At 40.4% G+C, this 24616-nt stretch overlaps 2 protein-coding genes across 7 annotated transcripts in view; one reads left to right on the plus strand and one right to left on the minus strand.

Annotated features, from left to right (window-relative positions):
* The window catches only part of DTNBP1 (dystrobrevin binding protein 1), a 73988-nt gene extending 69571 nt beyond the window's left edge, over positions 1 to 4417 (plus strand). For all 4 annotated transcript variants that reach the window (XM_050891190.1, XM_050891191.1, XM_050891192.1 and 1 more), the window contains one exon: positions 3369 to 4417. In XM_050891190.1, coding sequence (XP_050747147.1) covers positions 3369 to 3616 — 248 coding nt within the window. In that variant the 3' untranslated portion in view covers positions 3617 to 4417. The remainder of the gene's footprint in view (positions 1 to 3368) is intronic.
* Positions 4418 to 5589: 1172 nt separating this feature from the next.
* JARID2 (jumonji and AT-rich interaction domain containing 2) overlaps positions 5590 to 24616 on the minus strand; it is a 228676-nt gene continuing 209649 nt past the window's right edge. For 2 of the 3 annotated variants that reach the window (XM_050915842.1, XM_050915844.1), the window contains exons 13-18: positions 20446 to 20551; positions 19409 to 19591; positions 12904 to 13034; positions 10658 to 10841; positions 9028 to 9135; positions 5590 to 6913 (exon numbers count right to left, since the gene is read on the minus strand). In XM_050915842.1, the coding sequence (XP_050771799.1) occupies positions 6737 to 6913; positions 9028 to 9135; positions 10658 to 10841; positions 12904 to 13034; positions 19409 to 19591; positions 20446 to 20551 (889 nt within the window). In that variant the 3' untranslated portion in view covers positions 5590 to 6736. Of the gene's footprint in view, positions 6914 to 9027; positions 9136 to 10657; positions 12190 to 12903; positions 13035 to 19408; positions 19592 to 20445; positions 20552 to 24616 lie in introns of those variants that run through there. The other variant, XM_050915843.1, reaches the window with a different exon arrangement.

A 24616-nucleotide genomic window follows, 5' to 3' on the forward strand; every position in this document is an offset into this window, starting at 1 on the left:
ACGTATATTGAATATTTTTCATTAGTGGTTTTCAAAACATCAACATTTAGTTGCGGTACAAGAGAGCTTGCTGCAAAACTACTTGATGTTTCTGGACTGTCTTTTTTCATCTAGTTACTACAGCTTCATATTATATTTATCATGGTATGGATAGGTGGTGTGTTACTGCTTTTAAGGTGCATTTTTCTCTATATAAAGTTAATAGAGGACATTTTAACAAACATCAACAGAAAATTTGCGGTAGTTAGATTTTTATTTTTAAGACTGCTTTCTTAGAATTTGTCCAGAATTTTGGCATTTTGAAGTAAATTCGGACCAGTTGTATAGTGTAAGATCTTTAGTGAGAGATGTTCAGGGACATGGTTCAACATAGCAGTCCATATATATGAAACATGACAATGTTCTGGAAGCTTCTGATTAGTGATTCTGATACTGCAGCTTTTTCATGTAGCCTTCTTACTGCTAGTAATGTTAGTTAAATTGGATTAAATTAATCCAAAATTTTGCTTACGTGTTCTGATGAACAAAACCAGATTTACGTTTTGGCAAGTTGCAGCATGAGGAGGGATCTGCTTAAAGCAGGGAATTAGTAATACTGGATACTTTATCCACCAGGCAAGTATGCTTTCTTAATTAAAAACTTATTTTAGTACTAGAACACCTTTTCCCAAAGGAGCCAAAATAAGTTTTCTTGGGGGAGATGATGAAGCTCCTTTAAATGTACTTAGATTTCTTTTGAAAATACAGGTTGAAGTATTTTTATAAAAGTACTTATGGTGAAGAAACAGTTTACTTCAAATCCTATCCTATATTTTGGGATATGTAAAGAAAAACGTTAATAATATCCTGGGGTAATTTTCTTCCTCCCTATGTAAAGGTGATTATTACCTGCTGTGAACATGAACAGTTTACGGTAAGTAGTCAAGGCACACTTGACTACGAAAGGTTTTCGTGTTTTATTGCAAAACCTAAATTCAGAGGGCTGGTTTTGGATAGGCATTCAATTCATGCATTATTAAAGTTGGTCATCGTTTGAGCATGCAAGTAATTACAGAATCTAGGACTGTTTTCCCCTTCCTGGGTCTTTGGCAGATGTTGGACCAAGAAGCTTCATGTCTTAACAAACAGTGTAACTGGATTACCTAAGGAAGTGTAGAAACTACTAGGTGTGGTTGTTTTTTCCCAAACAGATGTAAAACTTACTAGCCTTTGAAAAAATTGTATGATTTATTTTGTGCTGTAATGTAAGTATTGCAGTGTGTATGTATAAATAGTGTATATATATTTATTATATATATGCACGTACACTGTAATATCCGGTACCAGTGCTGTAATGTTCTAGCACTGTAACCTTAATGCAGAGGTTGATGAGGCTTGCAGCAAGACCTACTCCTCTACAGTTACTACTACTACAGCGTAACAGTCTTGTGGATCTTGCTGTTGTGGTTCCAGAGGATTCACTTCCATCTGAATTAGAAGGGATTTTTGTGCTTGCTTTAAGGACCTGGCACCCTAGTGTCAAGCCAAATACGCAATAGTTTTCATTCTCGGAAAAATGAGATGGCTTAAAGGTAACTCTTCATTTTGCTGTCAGTGGAGAACTGGGTTGGTCAGGGCAAGATTTGTTTCACAATTTTACTGAACACCACAGAATGCAGGTAAGTTATTTTAGTAACTGGTAAAAATGAAAATCAGCTCAAGACACTAAAACGTTTTCAAATTTGTCTTGCTATACACATCGCCAGCTTACGGGCCTTGGTTTTGCAACATTTCATGATAGTCGATAAGTTGAACCGAAAAATTTACTTGCCTCTGCCACTCCAGAAAACTCCTCCTCCGTGTGTGTTGTGTAAATTAATCTAATGCATGCTGGTGTGCACAACATAAAGACAGGTGTCTTTAGAAACATCTTCCTAGTATCACTTGTGTTCAGTATAAATTCATGTGCTACCCGAGGAAGCAACTCGGTAGACCTGCTAGACATCCTGGACTGACACGGTCGGTTGGAGTGGCAGGGTGTTTTCAGTCCAGGCAGGCTGGTCGGCTGTCAGTCGTGAATGTTGTACCAGATATTTATCAACTTGTGTTGAAACTGGAGACCGGCTGAGGGCACGTTTCCCTCTGGAGTTCCTGGGTCCCAGAGGAGCTAAAACAATGATGTCACATACAGGGCTACGTGCAGTCCAAGTTTAGGTCCAAAATTTAAGGTTGCAGCTAGTTAGGGCAAGAAATGTGCCCGAGCAACAGCGTCTTGTACAACAAGCCTCTGTTGCCTCCAGATGCTGTTATGACTGTTTTCTTCTTAAAATTTAACTCAGATACTTGCTAAGACCATGGGGGACCAGTCATAGGGCAATGTAGTATGAACTGTTCTGCAGACAGCCTTAGCAGAGGTAAGGTGTAGTGATCAGCTCGTTTCCATCCGACCCTCTTGAAATCTTTTTATATAAAATCCCACGGGATTTTTAAGAGTATTTTCTCACTAAGGTTACTCAGTGCTAGAGCTGGGTGCCCTGACTATGGAGAAACCCATTAGGTATAGTAGGGAAGGAAAAAAGGGCTTTATTTGGCAGATGACGTAGAAAGATTGTTTAGAGGTTTCCCTATTTTTCCTTCTTATTTACTGCCAGGAAGTGTCCAGAGAAGAGGATCTAAGATAATTTTGAAATCTGAACTCTCAAACTGCAAGCAAACACCACTACGCTGAACTTGCTTAGAAGTCTTTTTGCATAGGATATGGAGGAAGCATAGTCTTAAAATCTTGCACTTTTGAGCTATGATATAGCTTTACCAGAGGAGTGCTTTCATGCTGTGGGCAAGAATTTGTTTTGCATCTTCGTTTTTAGTCAAAACTGGAGACTACTATTATTGCCTGTCTCCCAGGTTGTTTTTTTTTTTTTTCTTTTTTTTAATTTCACCCAGGTTTATTTGTATTGTTCTGTTGGACAGAGTTTGTCTGGAGGATTTTCCTATTGGTGACAATTCTCAGCACATGCTGAAGTCTGAATGGACTTTATCAGAGTTAGGAGGATTAAGTGGTCTTGGCTAACAGGCAAACTGGACATCAGCTATATACTCCTGCAATCTTACCTTACTTCATCTGAAGCGTTAGCAATTCTAGAACGAGCGAGAGACATACACACAATCAGAAACAGAGTAAAGCCAGCCTGTGGCTTGTATTTGAGATCAACCTCAGAAAAGCCAGAAGGGCAGCTTTGGGTTTTGGGAGGGTTTTTTAATGGTGTTTTGCAAAAGAAGCAAAACAGCAACTCATTAACCATTGTTGAGCTCAGTTAATATACTGACTTCTCAATGCGCTTGCTGAGCCACAGCTTGATTTTTGTTGTTGTTCTTTTTCCAACTATAAGGGCCCGACTCCAACACCTACGTGAATGAGATAAGTCTTCAGGTTCCGAGCCAGTCTGAATTACGACAGAAACTGTCTTCACTGTCATCAACCTGTACCGATTCTGCCAGCCAAGATGCAAGTGAAGGAGAGTCTCCAGTTATTCAGTCTGATGAAGAGGAAGTTCAAGTGGACACTGCTCTTGCTGCTGTAACTGAAAGAAAGGGTGCTTCAGATGTTAGTGATGAAAGTGACTCTCAAACTATTTGAATCTTAAAACCATATCCTTTAAGAATGACTTCTGAATGAATGAACAAGTGAATGAAGAGCTTGCCTGTGTAACAATTTGCTAACCAAGCGTAACAGCCAGATCTTTTTACTTAGTAATACCGCCTTTTTACAAAATTGCCGGTCTTGTGGAGGTTGGTTTTTAAAAAAAAAAATGCCTAAAGCACACACACTTTAACAGTAGTCTTGGGGCTCAGGGGAGCAGTAAAACTGTTGTATATACTATGTATAAGAGAATTAAAGGGGAAAGATACAAGTTACTTTGACCACTAACCTTTAAATGGCTGATTGGAAATACTTAGACTTGATGTGTAATACTGAACCCAAATTGTTCCTTGCATGTTTTCAGCTGCTGCAACTGAAGATTTAGGATCCAAACCAAAATGAAAAGTTATTTTCTACTCTTTACTACCTACTGTCCGCCTACTGCCTTTGTCTACTAATGCAGCAGTGTCTACTCTCTCACACTTCTTATTCAGGACCAACTTAGTTATCATAGGCGTTAAGGAAAAAAAAAAAGAAACTGAAAAGGAGGAGAGATGCATATTGAAATGTTACACTCCTCGTGGAGCAGATATCTTAGCATTGTATAAACTTACTCCTCTTTCGAGATAAAATAAAGTATTTCTATCCCAACCATGTCTTTTACTTGATTACCCAAATATTTTATCCATGGCAGTGAACAGAGGAGACTAATTCCGCAATCAGAAAAACGATGGTTATTTATACTAAGCACCAGTGTAATTTACTTTTCCATGGTAACATCTGTTTGACAACACTGATGCAAGCCAGCAATTTAAGGGAAAGAAACCTGAATGAATTATAAATTAAGTGCATACGTTTTATAAACCTTAGGACCTATAGTCGTCATCATCTTACTGCCATTCTTTTCTGCAGTCATTTTTCTCTCTAAACTTGAGGTCTGAACATGTCTAACACCTGTTTCTTGTCAAGTCTCACACTCTATTTGCAGGGATCTGCTCTCCTTTGAGAAGGCTCCTGGCTCCTGCTCTTCATGCACGGAGGGAAGGAATGTAATCAGAAACAGCGTAAGTAAAAGGACGAGCTGTGATGTAGATCCCTTCCAAAGACCTGCCCCGACAAAGCTCATGGTTGGCAATGAGGCAGCTCCTGCTGCTCGCCAGCTGGGAAGTGGCCAGTTTCCTTAAGGACTCACTCTATCTATCTCCTGTTACCTGACAAAGTGGTTCCTGACCCCTCTCTGGGAAATGAAAGCTAGAAGCTCACTACCTACAGTTAGATATTTACTATTTATCGAGGCAGCTGTTGAAAGAAATTTTTCTTGAAGGAGCTTACTTTACTCACTCACTTTCCAGAAGACAGACAAAATGTCCAAAAAAGTTTTGTTTTTTTATTAAACCTCGTAGTACAAACCTGGAAAGTAAACAAAAAACTGGCAATAAACAACATGAAGTCTTTCCTTACAAGGAAAGAGAGCAGAGCAGCGCTAATAAATTAAATGTCAAACTGTAAGCCATAGTCAGAAGTTTACTGTCAAGAGGGAAAAGTACACAGCAAGGCCATAAAAACCAGACAACCACATTTGAAAACACTTGACTGTTTATGTTATTGTTAAATATTCCAAAACAGTTCAGTCTTCTGCAACAACAACCAACAAATTGTATTATAGGACTTTCCTGACAGTCACCACTGGCAAGCTCAGTGCAATATGGGTAGCTACGGTATTGTTGAATTCAATTACGAAACAAAACAGTTTGTGAAAACATTTTCCCTTTTTTATTCCACACATACTGTACACACAACCAGAAAAGGGCAACAGCTACTCCGTTATTATTTTTTGTTGTTGTTCAGTGATGTAAGCAGCACTTATAAATGTTACAAGAAAAACCCTGTAAGCATCCAATCCAACCGATGAAGAAAGTGAAACGTAAGGCTTTTCTTCATCTTGTCTCTTCGCCATCCCTCCCCCCACCCCAAGAAAAGGCTCAAGTATTTAAAAAAATTTACAGGCATATGTACAAAAGGTGTGATTTTTTTTTTTTTTGTTACAACATGAAGAGAAAAAATAGACAAGATGAAAGCAAATGCATTTTCACATTCAAAAGAAATATGCAGACCTGCTAGTGGCTCTAAATGTGAGCATATAATGAAACAAATTCAAAACAAAAATTAATGCTTGACTGTGTAAAGGTGTGAAAAACAGCAGTGGAATGGAAATGGAATGTTAGAAAGATTGCACGTCTATGACAAAAGAAGCACTTATGGCTTCAATCACTTTTTTCTTTTTTTCTTTTTTTTTTTTAAAGGATGCTATTGAAGGGTTTTTGATAAAGTAGCCAACAGCACCAAAAAATAACAGAATGGATTTCCTAATGAAATCAGGCACAGTTTTCCCTCACATGACTCCTCAAGGCAGGCAGTCTTTTTTCCTCCCTTTTTTTTTTTATTTTTTTTTATTTTTTTATTTTTATTTTTCCCCCTCAAAACAGATGCATAGTGATGTGCTGGTAAGAGAACATACTCCAAATCTCCTACTTTTGCCTACAGTTAGGAAACAAAGTCCATCTTCAGCTGCCATAACCTCCCAAAGAAAGTGTGTATTCTCCAATTTAAAAAATTACAAAACTCATCTTGCCGTGACAGAATAAAAGACAGCCAAAGTAAAGCAATTTCTTTCAAGTTTTTGTCTCCTATCCCTTTTCTCTCTAGAAAAATCTGCTCACATGACTGGAGAACAAATTATAAAACACATCAAACTTTAACCTATTCAAAAAATGGGTTAAAAGCCTTTTTTCACAGTTACCAAAAAGGCTTTTTATTTTTTCAGCCATAGGGACAATACAAATTAATATTTTATCAGCCCCTTGCCGGTTTTAAAACAGTGAACATACGGCAGTTTAAAAAAATCAGACTGCTGTATCTATCTAGTCTAAGTACAAAAAAAAAAATTTCAACAGTTTAATGCTAAAACAAAATTAGTTCTCTAAAACCAGAAGAAAATCTTCTTTAGAGCTAGTGCAAAGACAGCTTGTATTCTACAGCAAGTACTCCAAACTATGGTGTAATAATTACAAAAAATATATATAAATTGACAAAATGAGAGTGTTGGCATCTTCAGGATTAACTTGAAGCACTTTTGGATGAACTGGAGGATGAAAGCCTAGATGATGGCACGTCAACTGTCGCTCTCTTACGAGGTCCTCTTTTTGGTGTAGGCTTGCTGATACAGTTCTCAATGCTGCCATTTTTACCAGATACTTTTCCACAGATTTGATTGACTAGACTGATTATTTGTTCCTGTTCAGGAAGTGGGAAAAACAAAACACAAATTAGCATCTGCTCTTTCTCCAGTCACTTCTGATAGACAGAGATGTAGGGCTGCCTTTTTGACTGAAAGCACTTAACTGGGGGGGGATCTATATATTTGCAAACTATGCAGAAGCTTGGCTCATATACTACTTATTCACAACGAGGAGTTTTGTAAAAGCACTGTGTAGTCGTCCAAATACTGCCCTTGCTGAAGCTTCCCCGCTCCAAACTTAAAAACAGTAATCAGCAGAACTAGAAACGTCTGAGCTCTGGCCACTAAGCAAGAATAAAGCAGCTGGGCTGCAAAGTTACTTCACTAGGGTCAGAAATGTTCTTCAGATAGACACAATTTAAAACATACTGCTGAACAAAGTTATAAATGCCATAAATTTAAATCCACAGTAACATTGCTTATAATTTACTATTCACTAAATATTTCTTTAAAATCTAAGAAAAAGATTCCCCTTTTTCCTTGTGACATGGTTGTCACTGGTTACAGGATGCTACTTTCATTTAATGCTTTTTAGGCTCTCTGGGTGTCCAGGTGCTCTGAGCCCATGCACAGAGAAAGCCGGCTTGCTGCCGCGCAGACGGAGGGCTACAGGTCCATGGCACTATGATCAGCAAGAGAGTCCTTGAACTGCACATCAAAGTGTCTTGGCTACAACGCCACTCCTAATTCCATTGCATTCAGGGATTTGATGAAGTTTGGGGTGTGGAGGGGGAGATTTTTCTGAACTGGCTGTCCCATCCTAATAAGAATGTTGAGAAGTTATTTTTGTGCAAAGTTGAAACAGCTACTTAATTAAGTCTACCTAACAGTTAAATAGATTTAACAAATGGCATTTGACATGCAGGTTATCTCTCTCCCCATTCACAGCCCTCCAAAAAAATTCTGTAATAATAACCAGGCATGCAGTTAGTATCTTTCAGAAATGTAGAAACTTTGTGACAGTTTTTTACATTCGAAAAAAATCATCATCATCCTGTATTGAAGGAGACGTTTTCTTGCCTTTCCCAGCACAGCCTAAAATACCTACTTTGTAATTATAAAACCTAGCAAAACTAATTATTGTATGTGATTCTGCTGGAAAGAGTGGCTTTGAAAACCTCAATAGAATTAACAGACCTGTGAAAACACAGGATGTAAGGGACTGAATAATCTCGAGAATAAGAGAAATACATTAAAATTTCTGAATAACTTCCTGAAACTCTTTGGTGTTTATCGCATTACAAAGGCAGTTCCACTGGGCTTCGTAGGTTGTACTTGTTTATATCTACAGTACCTGATACCAGAACAGAATCTACAATTAAAAATGAACAAAGCTGCAAGGGCGTGATCTTCCTCAGACTTCTTACCTTTTGGGTTTTTTCCCCATACCTCTATGCGCATACATCAGAAACTTCTGAGAAGCCCATCTCAAAAAGTTCCTTGTACCAGCACTGAGCTCTAAGAGCTGATTTTGTAATTTCTGCCACTGCTTCACTATCCACTGTTCGGGCTAACAGTAAAATGCTCCCCCACTCTCTATTCCCCACCCATCCCCTCACACACAATGGAGAAATGGAGCTAATGAGACAGGTAAAGAGGCATTACTTGACTGTACTGCAGCGTAGCCTTAGCCCAGAACCCAGGCACAGCCCTAAATCACCAGCTTGAGCTCTGTGATTATTCATCATCACATCTGCTTGAAGCCATTACTGGACCTCTCATCTACAGGTACTCTACAAGTTTGCCTTAAAGAAGGTTCAGGCTGGACTGGAGTAAGTCAGTGAGAACTTCCAGTTATCAATAGAGAGAAGTTATCCTAAAGCACAGAAGTGACCATAAATTAACCAGTCAAAGCATAGGCTCATGTTCTACAGCATCCCCTTCTCTGTTTGTAACACATATTCGTGCAGTTTATGCTTTGGGTTTCATCTCTGTAATCATGTTTCCCTCTATTTCTTTTACTTAGATCATAATAAAGTGCCTTCTTCCCACACCAAAAAAACCTAAGCACAGTCTCCTGAGGTCTTGGTAGGACAAAGGCAGAGTTAAGTCTACTCCCAAGTTTTCAGTATCAAAGCTCACCAGCATCACAAAGCTATATCATACAGACCTCATCATAACGGTACATCATTTTCAGTCCCCGACAAGACTTCTGTTTTTCCACATGCCGCAGGGCACACTCCAAGCAGAAGACAACATTTTCATTCTCCTGCACAACCTATATAAAAATGCAGAGGCGGGGGAGAGAAGCGCAGTAAGCTCGAAATTGTAGCCATGTTATGCACACAGTATTGCATTATTGTCTGAATTATTAAACCTGTATTTTACTGCAAGTTAGTGGAAGGAGGCATAAACAAGAAGCATTACACATTGTGAAATGATTCTGAATGTGTAAGAAAGTACGTATGCCTTTTTGAGTGCTAATGTTGGGAAATACATATAAGTTTAAAAAAACCCCACCAATAGTAATGAAGGCCAAATCCAAATAATGATGTATGCATAAAGCTTTATTGGTATGTAGCCTAAAGATTTCCTGAAAGCAGCTGTTTCCCATTACTTTAAATACTGTCTTGAATAAGGATAAAATCAGAAGCATAGCCGCAGGATTCCTCAGCTACTGTCTCATTCAGCAGAGGTCACATTTGCTCAGCTGGCTACCTGCCAAGCCTACACATTCAGCTTGGAATTTGACAACCAAGTTGACTTTTTGTCCCTTACTACTGTTAAGACTGACATGGAAAAATCCTTCCCTTGATTACACTTACTCCAGAGCAAACGGACCGGAATTAAGAGGGTTTGGTTGGTTGTTTTTTTAAACAAACTCATTTTAAAGTTACTTCAAACTAGTGCTGCTTAAACAGTGGTCTAAAGACATGTATAAACTGAGCATATTCTCTCCCAGGGAGGGGAACAGCTACATCTGATCATTTAACAGGTACATTGTATTTCCATCAAAAACCTAACATTTCTAACCAGAAAAACCTGAAAGATGACAGGAAAAAGGACTGAATATGGACTCACACACACTGTATTTTTATTTAAATATCTGATCTTGGAATTAAGTGGTACATAAGGTTGTGGGAGGGGCTTTTGGTATTTTTAATGGAATTGCTGTATTTCTAGGTGCTCTGCATACAGCTAAACACCTGAAAGTGTCCCCACAGTTGTTAGCACACCTTCAAAAGCCAGTTGGCAATTACTTCTAAAAAGAGAGAAAGCTTGTGGGCACGACTTCTATTTTTGAACAGACAGGTTGGCAACCAGCATCTTAGCTTGACAGGTAGGATACATCTACCCTGCAATTTGGCTTGCAGGGAAATAGTCACAGCACGGGCTGTAGCTGCACGCCTGAGACTCAGGGCATGTATTTGAGTTGCTAGCTCATTCCGAGAACCGTTCTGCCATGACTGACTTACTCCTACTGGCAACCTGCAGGTATCTTTGTTACCCCTCCTAGTGCAATGCAGACATGCTCATGGGTGTCTGAGAGTGGCTGAGTGACTAGTTTATCCCTTCCTTACAGGGGGAGGGAAGCTAGCTGACACTAACTCTTGTCCTCTGTCACCGCTGCCCAAGGCGATAAATGTTCTGACACAAACCAAATCAACATCTCTGCGTCTTGCGTGGAGTGCGTGAGATGACTCTGTAGTCACGTGCTGTCCCTCAAATGCTTAGAGTCCGTTACAGTACGTTAGCACAGGGGGGACAGTGCCCCAGCGGTGGCAAAGGATTTTACTCACCATGGAAAGATAGCAGAGGTGCTGACAAATCTGACATCTCCTCTCTGACGTTTCTAACTGCAACCACTTTCGAGGCTTTTTCTTTCCATCCATCCCCGTGCTGCTGCTGTCGTGGCTGCCATAGCGCGCTGAAGAATGGAGACCTGCCTCGTAAAGCTGCCGCCGCTGCCTCAGCTCCGTGTCCCTGTGAATGTTTTATGCAATTAGACATTGGCATCGCCTCATACCACCACAAAGCCATGTATAATCACCCTTTTACCACAATCATCACTGAAACCTTAGCTCCACACAGCAAAGCCCTGAGTGTTGTTGGAGGTTGGTGCCATTCCCTACGCATGGTGAGCGACAGCCAGCACCACAGAAACGCTGCCTAACGTCAAAAGCTATCTCCGGATTTTAACAGCGACCACTGTATCAAGCCAGTGGTTCTCAAACTGCTCCACAGAGAACTGGGGACTGCCGAGTACTCCCTGGAGGTCGATGGTTGCTCGGGGCCATGTGGAGAGTCGGGAGATGTGGCTAACATGACTGTCATTCCTGAAGTTGCCAAAAGCCACCTTGAGGAGGAGGAGCCGTTGCTGTCAGGAGTAACATAGCCACCTTCATCAGGAGGCAGAGATGAACCAAGGACCTGCTGCCATGAGGTGCTTCAGGCAGGAAAGGGGGAGCAGGGCAAGTGATTGTGCCAAAAGACGAAGATCTTGCTGTACACTCAGGGGAAAAAGAAGGAGATGTCAATTAAGAATAAAGACTAAGCCCTCCAGCCGCCCTTCACCCACGGCGTCCGCAAAGTGGACAATACTTCCTATGCTGAACTATACAGCATTAGGAGAGCAGGTCGGGTTGGAGCTGAGTGGAAGACAGCAAGTGTGGAGTGAGCTGAGCAGATGGAAGGGGAGAATAAAAAAGCTCACCACCAGACACAGCTGAAGATGGGTGGAGAGCCAAGCTAAGCAAATGGCAGAGGCAAACTGAGCAACCAAGGCAGATCAGGAGAGGAGGCAGCAAAAGACACAGAACAAACAAGCAAAACAAAACAAAGGAAAAAAAATATGGTACGGTGTTCCACTTTGGTTGGTTTTTTTCAGGTTTTGTTGTTTGGGATTTTGTTTTACATAAGCAGCCACAGGAAGGACCGATATCCTCCAGAGAATTCCAACCTAAGCATAAGAACAAGTTTGAGAACCACTCTGATAGAGGTCGATGTGATGGTCTAACAGCAAGCACCAACATTTCTGTTTCACCTTTCGCACTTGCAGACTTTTCCTCTTCAAGGAAAAAAAAAAAAAAAAGCACTTGGAAGTGATTATTCCCACAGGGGAACCAGCTGCAGGTAAAGCAGTCAGCACACCTCTTTGTATTTCTTTCTGAACACTAAAACAACACATGGGCTGTTTTCCCCTTCAATATGTCACTGGAAATTTTCCAAATGAACATGCTAGTTAGTTAAATACAGTTTGTAGATTCCATTCATCAAAACTTTCTTGACATCTCGAGTACCAGTTGTCACAAACTTGAAAGATAGGTAGCAACTACATGGTAGGGAACAAAAGAGAACATCATTACACAGGAAGCCAGGCAACATTATATTTTCTTTTTTTACCTATCTTAAGAGAAACCCTACACGTTTCCTTAATACTGGAGAGAAAAAGGAGTGTGAAGGTTTTTTTCTTTAAAACTTTCAAGTTCTAATGCAAGATGCTTTAGCACCCATGCATAAGCTGCTCACTTATTCAGTGGTTTAAATCAAGACAACTTTCTGTAAACAAAGTACCTTCTACAACTGTAGTATAACAATCTTGATGCTGAAGACAAGAGTTCCTGGTGCAAAACCCACTGCAGACATGGATTGACAGTGGCTACTGATGCCAAGAGGTTGAAAAACTGAAGAAACGTATATTTAACTGCTTGGCACCATGTAGTTCACATAATGCATCAGGAAATCTTGACTCTCAGCACCAAGAATCAACAAAATAAAAACCCAAGGCAAACTGTAGTTTTAATTCTTTGATGGTGCCCAAAGTAGGGAATTCTTAGAGTAAGACATCCTAACCACGGGCACTCTCACATCAGATACAGCCAAGGAAACTGCTTCTTCCACGTGTGGCTGTCTTCAAGTACGTTTGCTGGGCTTTTGCTTGGTTAAGTAGGTGAAAGACATGCATCTGAAAGGGTTACTTACGTCATCCACCTCTGGAGTCTGTCAATGAAAACAAAATAGGTATGACAGGCCCCCAATTCGTTACCTGAGCTCTCCAAGAAGTGATGATATCGTACTCAGAGTCGGTCCGTTTTCCTTTTTTGCTTCTGCTGTTGCAATCTGATACAGCAACTTTTCCATTGAAAATGGTTTGGCTATACGTCGTCTCTTCATTTCCTGGGACAGAAATGGCCAAATTAGTTCTTGAGCAAACTTGAAAATAAAAAGTTATCTAGAATGAATTCACTGTAGAAAAAAGCAGCCTTTTAAAACAACCAAAAGTAAGAGCTTTCTACAGTCCAAATTAAACCAAGTATTCATGTTCCTAACTTACATCGAGTATCTAACTTCACACTGAAATAAACGCTGATTATAAATCAGTCCTTTCAGTGGAAAGCCAGGTGCCCAAGTGCTTTGCTGAACTGGGTCTTCCTGTTGAAAGAGCTAAGAAAGAAGATTTTCTGCACGTGCTTTAGGTGAACCAATGCCACAGAACAAAACTCGAAAACCTAAACCAAACACATGCTACCAGACAGGCACAGTTAACTGCTTTCTCAGAGAATACCCCAGTGCTTGTTATATCTAACATTTTATCTTCTTTCAAAGTCACCAGTAGAGAGTGAAAAAGTATCTGCAATGCATGATGGCATTTATGCTAAGAAATCAATCTGTACGCTATCTTCTCCTAATATGCTTTACTGTGAAATTTAATGCAGAGAAAAGTCTGCATATACAACGAGAGTGAAACCAAATGCAAGTATTCCAGCGTCATGACATTTCAGGTATACCTTTTTTTCAAAAAAGAAAATTAAACTTCATCAGTGGAAAAAACAAGAATAGGAGAGATGTGAAGAAAATGAGAAAAATTAAAAGAAAAAGGATGCCCAGGCATAGGTTAGCATGCAGTTCACTTAAGTGGAGGAACCAACAAACACCTCAAAATTCCCTCCCTAAGAATTCTTTTCCTGTGGAGGCCAAGAGGAGTAACCCAATCACTTAAGCTCGGTAATACACTATTTGCACTCTCAGCCATCCAGTAAGGTCTAGTCTTCTGACCTGCTTGAAGCCCAGCACTGATATGATTTTGCATGTTTTACAGCACCAAAGATACAGTAGGTGCTTAAGAATTAAAAACAACTAGCAAAACAGGCAGACGTGACGGAAAAGAGACGACAGGCAAGAGAGAGGGGTTCAGTTCTGCTCAGTTTTGCCTGTTACCGGTTCCTCTCTGTGTAAGCTTTTAAAGCTGCATCTTTCATTCCTGTCAAATCAAACTGAGTAATTTTGGTAGCTTTAACCCTTTTGATAACTCTTATGTAGGCAAATTCCTTGATTTACTCTGCAGTTGGGAAACGTCTACAGTTTTCCCAATGTCTGAAGAGGTACGTTTTGTTTTATATTATGTCCGAGAAGTTTCAACTGATGCTAACACTGGAGCGTAATGTGAAGGTGCCATTTCAGGAATTAAGCCCACCAAATACCTACTCATCACAAACAAAAATGAAGATTTCTCTTTAACCTTACATTTTTTTCACCCTATTTTGTAACCCTTATTACATGCTCTTAGTATTTCTTTTATCAGAACCAATATATCATAAAATTCATCGTTTTTAATAGCACAGATTGCATGCATTGAAGTGATAACTAATATATATATATATATATATATATATCTCATAAAATGGATTAGTAAACTTTGCTGACCAAAAAGCATTCAAAAGAGGGTCACAGGTAAGAAAAGTATTCTTGAGAAGGTTCTGCTAGAGCCTGCTTGGGGTCAGAACAGCTGCATTTTTAGGAGCGGTATGAGAAGTTGTGTTGCATGTTAGATTTGCTTAGCATATCGTCCGAGGCTGCGTAAGAACAGCCACTCCAAGCCAGACCAGAAGCCCGCACAGGCAACACATGCAGCCAGGATAAAAGGCCACAGTGCTGGAGGAAAAAAAGCGAGGTACGCTCCTGCTGGCTGGCACCTCAGGGACCTCCTTGAGCCCGAGACAGGTCTGTGCTGTGTTTAGCACAACTCACTGGATCTGGGCATTCATCTGAATTTCTGATTCCATATACATTTTTCTCTTCCATACAGTACTGAAATACACAGATAAGTATTTTAAAACAGACTTTTGTTTGCTTTTGACCTGCTGCCTAATCATTTCTTTTAATGACACATTTTTCAATGTTATGAGAGACAGCGAACATTCATATCGTAACTATCATCGCCCTGCCACTTGTGATCTGGTCTTACTAGCGTATATGTGTCTCAGTCATCAATTTTCCAGGCTGAGTAGTCCTCTTATATTTAATACAGAGGCTAATTCATACCTTTAATCATCAGTCTCCACTGTGCTTTTTCTAGTTCCTCTATATTCCTTTTGCAATTAGGGATTGAGAATTGCTCAAATATTCAAGCCATGGCCATAGCAAGAGCCTAACACAGTGCCATAGCGATGTTTCTGCTTTGTTCTCTATTCTCTCCCTGCAATTCCTAACATTCAAGATTTTTTTTTAAACCTCTCCAGAGCACTTGGCTGGCAGCTCCATAGGAATCAAAGACCTCTTTTCTCAGTGGCAAAAGCTTGTTCAGAGCCCATCGCTGTGTCTGTCAAATTAGGATTATTTTTTACTCCTGAGTCATTTAAAATTTATCAACCCATTTTCTCACCCAGATCACTCAGTATCATGAAGTCTTTCTGTAACACCTCATAGCTTTCATTTTTGCTGTCATTACCATTAACATCCTCAGTATAAAGAATTAGTTTTGCTCTTCACTTCCCTTTCTAGGTTATTTACGGATACATTGAACTGTACTGGTCTTAGTACAAATTCCGGAGGAGCGCAGAAAGAGACCTCCCTCCACGATAAAAACTGACCATGTGTTCTCTTCCTCTGCTTCTCTTTAAATCAGTTATTTTTCAGTGCGTGAACTTGCCCTCTGAACCCGTGGCAGGTTAGTTTCTTTAAGAGCCTCTTCTGAGGAACCTTGCCAAAAGTCTTCCAGAAATGCTCACAGACTCTGTCAACTGGATCTCTTTTGTCCATACATCCTTCCAAAAGTTTCAAGGCCTGGGGGCCATGACCTCACTGCAAAAGCCACGTTGATTGCCCTGGTCTCATTCTTTTCTACATTTACTTTTTCTTTTGACCTTTAGAAAGTTGTTCTTCGAAATCTCTTTTTGGTCTGCATTTGTGCATATTTACATGCATCTTGCTAGAGTGGTTGTTTTATTTGCATTTTCATCTTCTGGACACAAAAGGGATTTTTTGGTCTCCTTTCAAACAGACTCCTTTCTCCTGGTGTTTAGCCATGCCAAGTTTAGTGGGGGTTTGCCTTTTGAAATTTTTTTTTTGCTAGGCAATGCGCATGTGTTGTGAGCCTCCAACACGGCATCTTTAAACAATTTCTATGCTGCACGCAAACACTTAACCCTTCTTTCTGCATTCTCAATTTAACAAGCTTCCTTGTTTTTATGCGAGGCTGCCTTTTGAAATGAAACACCACAGTAGTGGGTATTTTGCTTTTTACTGCTCTTTCAAGGTTCTTAATCTCTGCTCACCATCACAGCGCAGCTTTTTCATAATGATGTTTTGAACTGGGCTCCACCATTGCTCAGAAGTGAGACGACAGTTTCTTCTCCTTGTGTGGATTTCCTGACTAGCTGCTCCCTGAAGCGATTTTGGTTCTGGCATCACACACCAACACAACCACTATCCTAGTTAGGGGGAGGATGCCAGCATTTCCTGTCATCATCGTTATGTCCTGTCCTTGCAGCTTCTCTCACCTCCTTTAGTATGACACAGGCTATGTCTACACACCATCCCGTATGGCGAAGCAGGCGGAGTGGATGCGCAGAGCGATACAGTTGATGCTGAGGACCCAAACATCCACAGAACGTGTGTGTGTGTAAAGCCAATGGCTTTACTTCAGAGCAGTCTAGCCTGGTCCTGTGGCCACACAGCCACCGGTGTTTGGAGGACATCAGGTGCACTTCTGGAGTGCCTCTTCCCATTTGGTTTCATCTGAAAGCAACCCAGTCTGCTCAGGCTAAGACAGCTCTGTGATAGGAACCAAGGAGTGGTAATTGTGTGGTGTTTTAAAGGCACATTCCTCACCCAAACTAAAACTTGGGGGGATACATATAAAGCCCCTGCCAGCATCTTGGCTGGAGAGTCAGGAGCACAGTGCTAATACCATGTTTTTCCTATTTAGGACAGGAAGATCAGTGCACGGGGATTCTGTCACTGGCAACAGAGTTAAACCTGGCTTATTTGACTGTAAGCTCTCTTCTGTGTGCAGCAGTGCTGCTCCAACTGGATGACTAACTCCATCTTTCCTACGTACTACTTTCTCTTGCATTATGGTACCAGCTGAGTCTCTTCTTTCCACCAAGTTTCTGGTAGGCCCTACACCACCAAAGCCCTCCTTTAAAACCAGACATTCCTTCTTATTTCCAAACCTCTAGACCAGAGTGCATTCATTTAGTCCAATATTCTGTTTTCCTGTTTCCTAAATGAGTTTTACTGACTTTGCCCAATGCCTTATTCGAGGACATGGAGCTACCCCCTTGCCATTCCAAGCACAAACTCTTCCACCACACCTGTAAACCTTCTCCTCATCCTTAGTTTAAAATTTCAAGAGCTCTTAAGGGTGTTTTTTTAAAAGTCAGCAACCTGGTTCCACGTGTGGTTTAGGTGAAACCTGTCTGTCCCTTTACACAGGCTTTATACAAACTCTTTTATTCCAACAATTATCCCAACTCCTTGTAAACTGAAATCAATGCAATTTCAGATGCAGAATTTCATTTTTCAATATATTAAAGGAGATTGAGCAGTCATTCAATACAGAAATGAAACAACATCGTTTAGTAATATAAAGAGAGTCACTATAAAAAAATCAGGTCACAATATCACAGAATGAAAACAAAGTTAATGTATCAAACAGCTGAAAACTGTCAATATTGCTGTCGAGAACTGACAGACAGGAAGGTAACAGTTGTTTGTCAGAGCGTTCATTAACAGTCCAAAAGGGGAATCTTGCTCGTTACACAGAACGTCTCACAACCCCTGAAAAGCACAGTCCCAGGCAGCCTTTGAAAATGGCAAAGTGCCTTGTCAAAGTGAAGGAACCAAAGAAGAATTTCCAAAATTTAAGGGAGTTAAGAACATAGGATAGTTTGAGGAAAGAGGAGGGGGAAGGAAGAAAAAAAGAAGGAAAAGAACAATGCAGTAGGTGTTTCCAGAGTTATTCTGATATAAACACGTATCTGTGGTTCTTGTAAAGTTTGTGAGAGCTGTGACTTCAATTTCCAAGGTAGGTTATCATAGATTGGAATCTGCTGAATTTTCAGTCAGCTTATATTTACCCAGTGCAAAGCTCTTTAAAATTAATCAAAAGAAACTGTTCTTCATAATTTGAGGCACCAAGAAGAGCTTTTTAATTGCTGCATAGTGATTTCTGTCTCTTACAGGAGTGGCATTTTCACAATATCAAACAAGTGTTCAGTAGAGCAATAAATACAGCATACGGAGTTAATATAATTGTGTACCTTCAGACAGAAAAGGTTAGCTCAGGATTCTCATTCCTTACCCACACACATACAATTCCCACCTTCCCCCCCAAAAAAATCTGTAATAAAATAACCTTTTATTTCAAACTAAGTTAATATACAGTTAGTATAACCAGGCTGGAAGAATTCCATTAACCCTAAAGAACGAAAACCTAACTGTGAACATATTACATTTAATTACTTACTAACCACTTGGTCTGAAGCTGTAAATGATGATTTAATAGTGGCTTAGCTATAAAACACTACCAAAATAGCATCTGTAACCCATAGTGTATTTGAGGAGGCTGGGAACACAATTAGTGACATATATTCTTTATCCAAGAACACAGAAATGTAGCCTAAATCATGATGACTGGACAATTCACCTGTTTGTTTCTGCAGGCAACCTGCCTCGGTTAGTTGTGTGAAAAGGGAATGGGAAGGGTTTTTTTATTTACAACTTAGTATCGATGGGCTGGTCAGCGAACCTAAAGATTTTCAAGTCAATAAAAATTGAAATTGCCCTGATGAACAGCTTTTCCTGAATGAAGGGGCAGAGAAAGACAAGCAACACAGGTGTGAGTATTAACTGACTCTGCCTATCATAGGAGCTAACAAGCACAGTTATTCAGATAATTGCACCTGAGATTCTAATGGTTCTAGAAAACATCACTTAAAAAAATTAGTAAGCATAATACAATATATTATCATTAGCTCTGAAAGGATTTTTGAAAAGCTTCCTCACAAACTGGTCTGCAGGCATAACAATCTTCTGAATTTTTCAAATATACAGAAGTTTTTAGCTGTCAATTATTAACTCAGTTGCTTTTCTGAAAACACTGGATCGTCTTATGCCTTGCAGAACTTTTTCCTGTTTTTATTTAATAGTCCACAAAAATAGACGTAGATGTACAAGTCTTACAATGCTATCAATCCTGGAATGTCTGGTTTGCTGTCGTTTTAGATGGCAGGGCCATGAATCCATTTTAACTCCTTTTCTCAACTTACCTTGGCTGTTTTAAAACCCATACTTGTCCACTGGGTGGTAGCAAAGTGCACTGTTTCAGAAACACTATAGCCACAACACACTTTAGACACAAAGGATCCAGGAAAACAGACAACAAACTGCCCGCTCTGCTGTACAGTACGGTGCACCCTGATCCCCTCCTTACACAAGATTTCTGGGGAGATCTAGAAAGATATAAAAGGGAAAAAAAAAAAGAAAAAAAAGAAAAAAAATCAGAACTTTCTTTTACACTTGGATCCCCTTCCTTGCTGGGTACTGCCACATGCTGCTTGTGGAGAAAAGCTGTGCTCTGCTAACAGCTCAGCTCTGTTTGCTTTCTCTCTTCCCTTCTGCACATGCTGAAGCTTAGTGTTTGGAGTGCGAGTTACAGAAGTGGCTCTTTTGAAACCAACAGTTTAAACTTTCACTTGCCAAACAATCTCAAACACAAAGCCTCAAAACAATATGATCTACTACTACAGAAAGTAACGCAGGCCATTCGGTTTTCCATCTAGATCTTTTCAGACTTGGCATTGAATCCACCTTGCTACTGCATTTCTGTTAGAGATGTTAATGTGGATAGCTGAGGGAGATTTTTTTGTTGTGGGCTCCCAAATTTATACTTAAATGCACTAAATGGAAATTGTTATCCACAAAACAAACAAGGCAGCCAAAAATACTTCGAAATCTTTTCAAGTATTAGGCTTCTCATACCCATGCTGGCATCATAAAATGTCAATCATGGCAGATTAATTGATTACAAAATACTCCCTTTGTGAGGCTAAATACATTATGGACAGTATTAAAAGTGGACATTTATTGTACTGTCACATTTATTTTTATTTCAACATTTTAACACGTGAGCCTTGTTCGAAAAATGCCATGTGGGTAAACACTGCAAGTAGAAAGCAGCCAGATTTTAACAACAGCCTCTGCATCACTGTAGTGTAAGACAAAACCAAAATAAATCCCCAAACAACCAGCCTTATGATTAGCCTTGGGTTCTCAAATGGGAATACCTCTCCCAGTGTTAACCTACCATTACATTACTTTCAAGCATTTCCAGCCCTGGAGTGCCATTGGCTTGCAGCAGGGTATGTACCACATCATCAAGTTTGTTCTCCTCCGCAGCAGGAATGCAATACCTGTTGTTTTGTCAGAGGAAAAGAGAAAGATTTACTGTGGAGTAAATAATGGTCCACAGCTACAGTCCACAGTGACAGGCAATTCAGACCAGGACATCGATTAAAAGAAAGAAATTAAACACAGGCTTTCCCATACAGTGCTTTTTGGTAAAACACCGAGGATTCATGGAAAGCTGTTTATTTAGACTCAGTCTGATGGTGTTCACTAGATGCCAAAGGACACAAAATCCCCCCAAACAGAAACGTGAAAACTCAGTGCTCTGTAGAATCAGAGGAGAGAAATCAGCAATAGAATGATGTTAATTTTAATGGCACCAAAACAGCCAATTATGGGCAGAAGTTTGCATCTCGTGAGCACCAATACATGTTGTTATCTTTATCAGAAGTGGTTGTATTTATTACCTGTGCATCAACCAAAGGATCTTTTTATTTAATAACATTTTCTGTTTGTAACAATCAAGAAACGACAAATCACCTTTACTGTTAGTACACAAAGTGGCCTAAGACCTTCTTGCCTTGCTTACTGAACAAATCCTACATGCTTCCTCTCCCTTGCAACAAAAGAAAGACCTGTCTAAGACCAGCCAAAGCAGCAAGAGAGATTTAAAACTCTGCTGGGTATATGCCGAGTTGCACATCCTCCTCTCCTTTAGAAGCCAAGGAAGCTGCTGTCCTCTCTGTGCTCACTGCCAGCAGTGCTCCCTACACAGAAGTGACAAGAAATAACGTAGGAGTCTCAGGTCTTAGCTTCACACATCCAGAGAACTGCTATTTTGCTGGATGCAGGGAGGCAATATGGTGACAATTAGTTGCTACTCTTGCTTGCACCCTGCCAGAAGGGTAATGGTTTATGTCCACCCAGAAGATACCTGTTCCCAAGATCTGGTGGTTGGTACCTGACAACTGCAAACCCAGCAGCGCAGCTTGGTGGGAAACACAGTGCAAATCCTGGGATTCCCAAACCTGCCTGGAGTTGCTGCCATGCTATGCTTTATCTGTGACATTACTTCATTTGGATTTGTTACGCTCAGGCAAGGAAAAAGTATCTCCAGATTTATCATGACTTACCAGTTCACTTTAAGCAATGAGACCTCAACCTGGAACCCATTTGCCCCCACACCAGACACACACACACAGAGCCATTTTTCTAAACTTGGCAACAAGAGAAGAGAATGAATCTGGAAAGATTTTGGGGAAAGGGTACGGTTCTCTTGTCATTCATCTGGTCTCTCCACTAATTTCATAAAGCATTCTGCTGGCCTTACAGGCATCGTCAGGTTATTTGCTTATAATGTGCACTAATATTAACTCTGTATGCGTCATACAGTTATCCTGCTTGATGAGTCTGTAGGAGGCTGCACTTCCTATGATTTGAACATCTCGTTACTGTTCACTGTACTGATGATGACTTTGTCTTTGTTGATGTTCAAGCCGAGAGCCAGAAGAGATGACAATATCTACTCATACAGCTAATTGTAGCCACAACAAGGGCTCTAATGAGCTGGTTGCCCAGGTGTACAGAGACTGACTCCTTACATATATATTGACAATGATCAGGACCTTGCTAAGAAATCCTAGCGTTATAGAGAGGTGAAGTGGAAGAACTTCACCTTGATAAGGATCAAGTCCCAACAGCAATTTTAAATGCATGCCATGTATCAAATACGTTGCAGTACCTGTGTTGCTAACAGCGACAGCTTCAGAACAGCTCCATGTGTGTAGCGTATTACTCTAGTTACACTATAATAACAGATTTTAAATGGTGATGGAAATATTTTAAATTCAAACCCAGAACATGGCAAAGCCCACTCTTTCCTTTTAGAGTCAGAAAATATAGCTGGAACAGCCGAAAGATTCGAGCATGCAGTCCCTCACAAGATGGGCCCAGGAAAAAGCATGGGAAGGATGTGTGAAGAGGAGGGGCAGCACAGAAGTGCATGGGACTGTCCGACTACTGGCAGGACTGAGGGGAATAGAGACCCTTTGCAACTGTGGCGTATGCTGCAATTTCACTCATTTGCAATTCTTGATGTACCTATAAAAATGGGAAGTGAGCAGCCAGTATAGACTTCTGAGTGTCTTGGGCAGAAGAAGATTTTCTTCTCTCCTTTAACGGGCACTGAGGATCCCTCCAGAATAAAAAGGTTAGGTCACTGACCTCTGCCCTGCGAGAAAATTGAGTTCTCCCCTGTTTACTTTTCAGGAGGTAAAACCTGAGAGATTAGAGAGTGATCTGAGCAATCCGCAGGCAAATAAAGCACCACTGACTTTAGTACCACAGGGATCTGTCCTTGAAAGAGAAGATACCTGGATGCTGAGTGGACTTTGCAAGACGGAGGAGAGCTTTGGTGCCCAGTGGCCTGCTTTGTTATCACTGAAGCAGCCACTGAAAGCAATGCTGTCAGGGCTACTCCAGATATTACACAAGACCTAGAGTTATTAAATTCATCTTTTCCTCAATAAAGTTGGGTACTTTATTGCAATATTAGAAGTTGTAATGAGTTAATAATGAATACTGGCCTGACACTTCAGCCTGGCAGCCTTGCCAAAGAATAGCTTTTACAGACAAAGGAGTTTCGTTTCTTCCTTCTTTTGAGTTATTCCTGCTTACTATCCATGTTTCATCAAGGTAATCATCACAAATACATCTGAAGCTATGTACTTATGTGTGTAAGTAGGCCCATCAAGAAAAAGAAAATGGCTTGAGTTTTTTATTCTCAGCTTGGAAAAACAGAAATAGTAGCCTTTCCTAAAACTTTGGCTGGCTGCATGCAAGCCTGTTCAATCCCAAAAGGCATGTTTTGACATGCACAGTATGAAGGAGTGGCCTCAGAACTTAATTAGGGGATTCTTGAAGGCCTTCTGTTTGGAATCTACTGTCATTTAAGACTAGATGAATGTCATAGAAACAGAGTCACCTAAGGTTGAGGACAACGTAGCTTGCTCAGCAATTTGTCCTGATAGTATATTATTATAAAACATTACAGATTCCTGATTCACAGAAGAGGGAGAGGACCCATGAAATGCCCATGACAAAGTGACAAACTCCCAGGTCTGCAGCATAATCCAGCATTTACCTTTACCCCTTGGTATGATCATATATAGAACTTTTCTCCAACTTAAAATATTTAGAGAGAGGAGCTCCTGCTTTAATGGTTTCCTCCAAGATTTCAAATCCTTTTTTCTGGGCCATGTGCTTTCCCAGTGACAGCTGGGTCAGCACCCCTGACATCATCAGCAGCTGAGAAACGTGGGAGTTAAAGGTAATGGCAAAAGTACACACTTTGCACATGAATGAAGAGCGGCTGACACTGCCACTGCCACCATGGGGACTTCTGGATGCAAAGGGGGCCCTCCAGGCCTTCTCCTGTCACACTGAACAAAGAGCCAAAGGCTCCCATAGTTCAGAGTTCTAGAGGGGAACTGCTGGAACTGCTGAAAGGGAACCTGCTTCTCACCTTTGCAGGGGGGCACTATTTAAGTAACTTTTCTTCTCCGTTTATTGCATTTTCTCTAATCAAGAAACACAGTTACATTGCTTATCATTCATTGTGCTCACTGATGATCCTCTTGGGTAATAACACCAATATCACAGCAACCTGGCAGAACGTCACGTGACACGCCAGCAGCACTTCCTCTAATCCCTCCATCAGCTGTTGTACTTCCATTGCAATCTAACTCATCATCATCTGTAGTAGTATGTATGCACTGAATTCAGGAAGGATTCACCATGTTCAAAACCATTTATAAGCTGAGTGTTAAAGTCTATTTGCATGATCTGTCTACAAAATATGAAATGTAGCTAGCAACTAACTGGTGATGTCCGCATCAAGACACTAGAATGATGTGTGTAATCATATTAAAAATTATTATCATGTGATAATAAAAAAAATTCGTATGAGAGAAAATACTAGGGACCTGGCAGATACAGAGTTCAAGATATTTTGCATAAAATAAGAAAGCAGTGCCTCTTTAGTCAGAGCATGGATTCAATCACTTTACAAGTGGCAATATGGAGCTAGCCTGACAAGTGTGTCTCTGTCAGCCTAAGGAAAGCCCACCTTG

The sequence above is a fragment of the Gymnogyps californianus genome, chromosome 2 (assembly GCF_018139145.2).
Source record: "Gymnogyps californianus isolate 813 chromosome 2, ASM1813914v2, whole genome shotgun sequence".
NCBI lineage: Eukaryota > Metazoa > Chordata > Aves > Accipitriformes > Cathartidae > Gymnogyps > Gymnogyps californianus.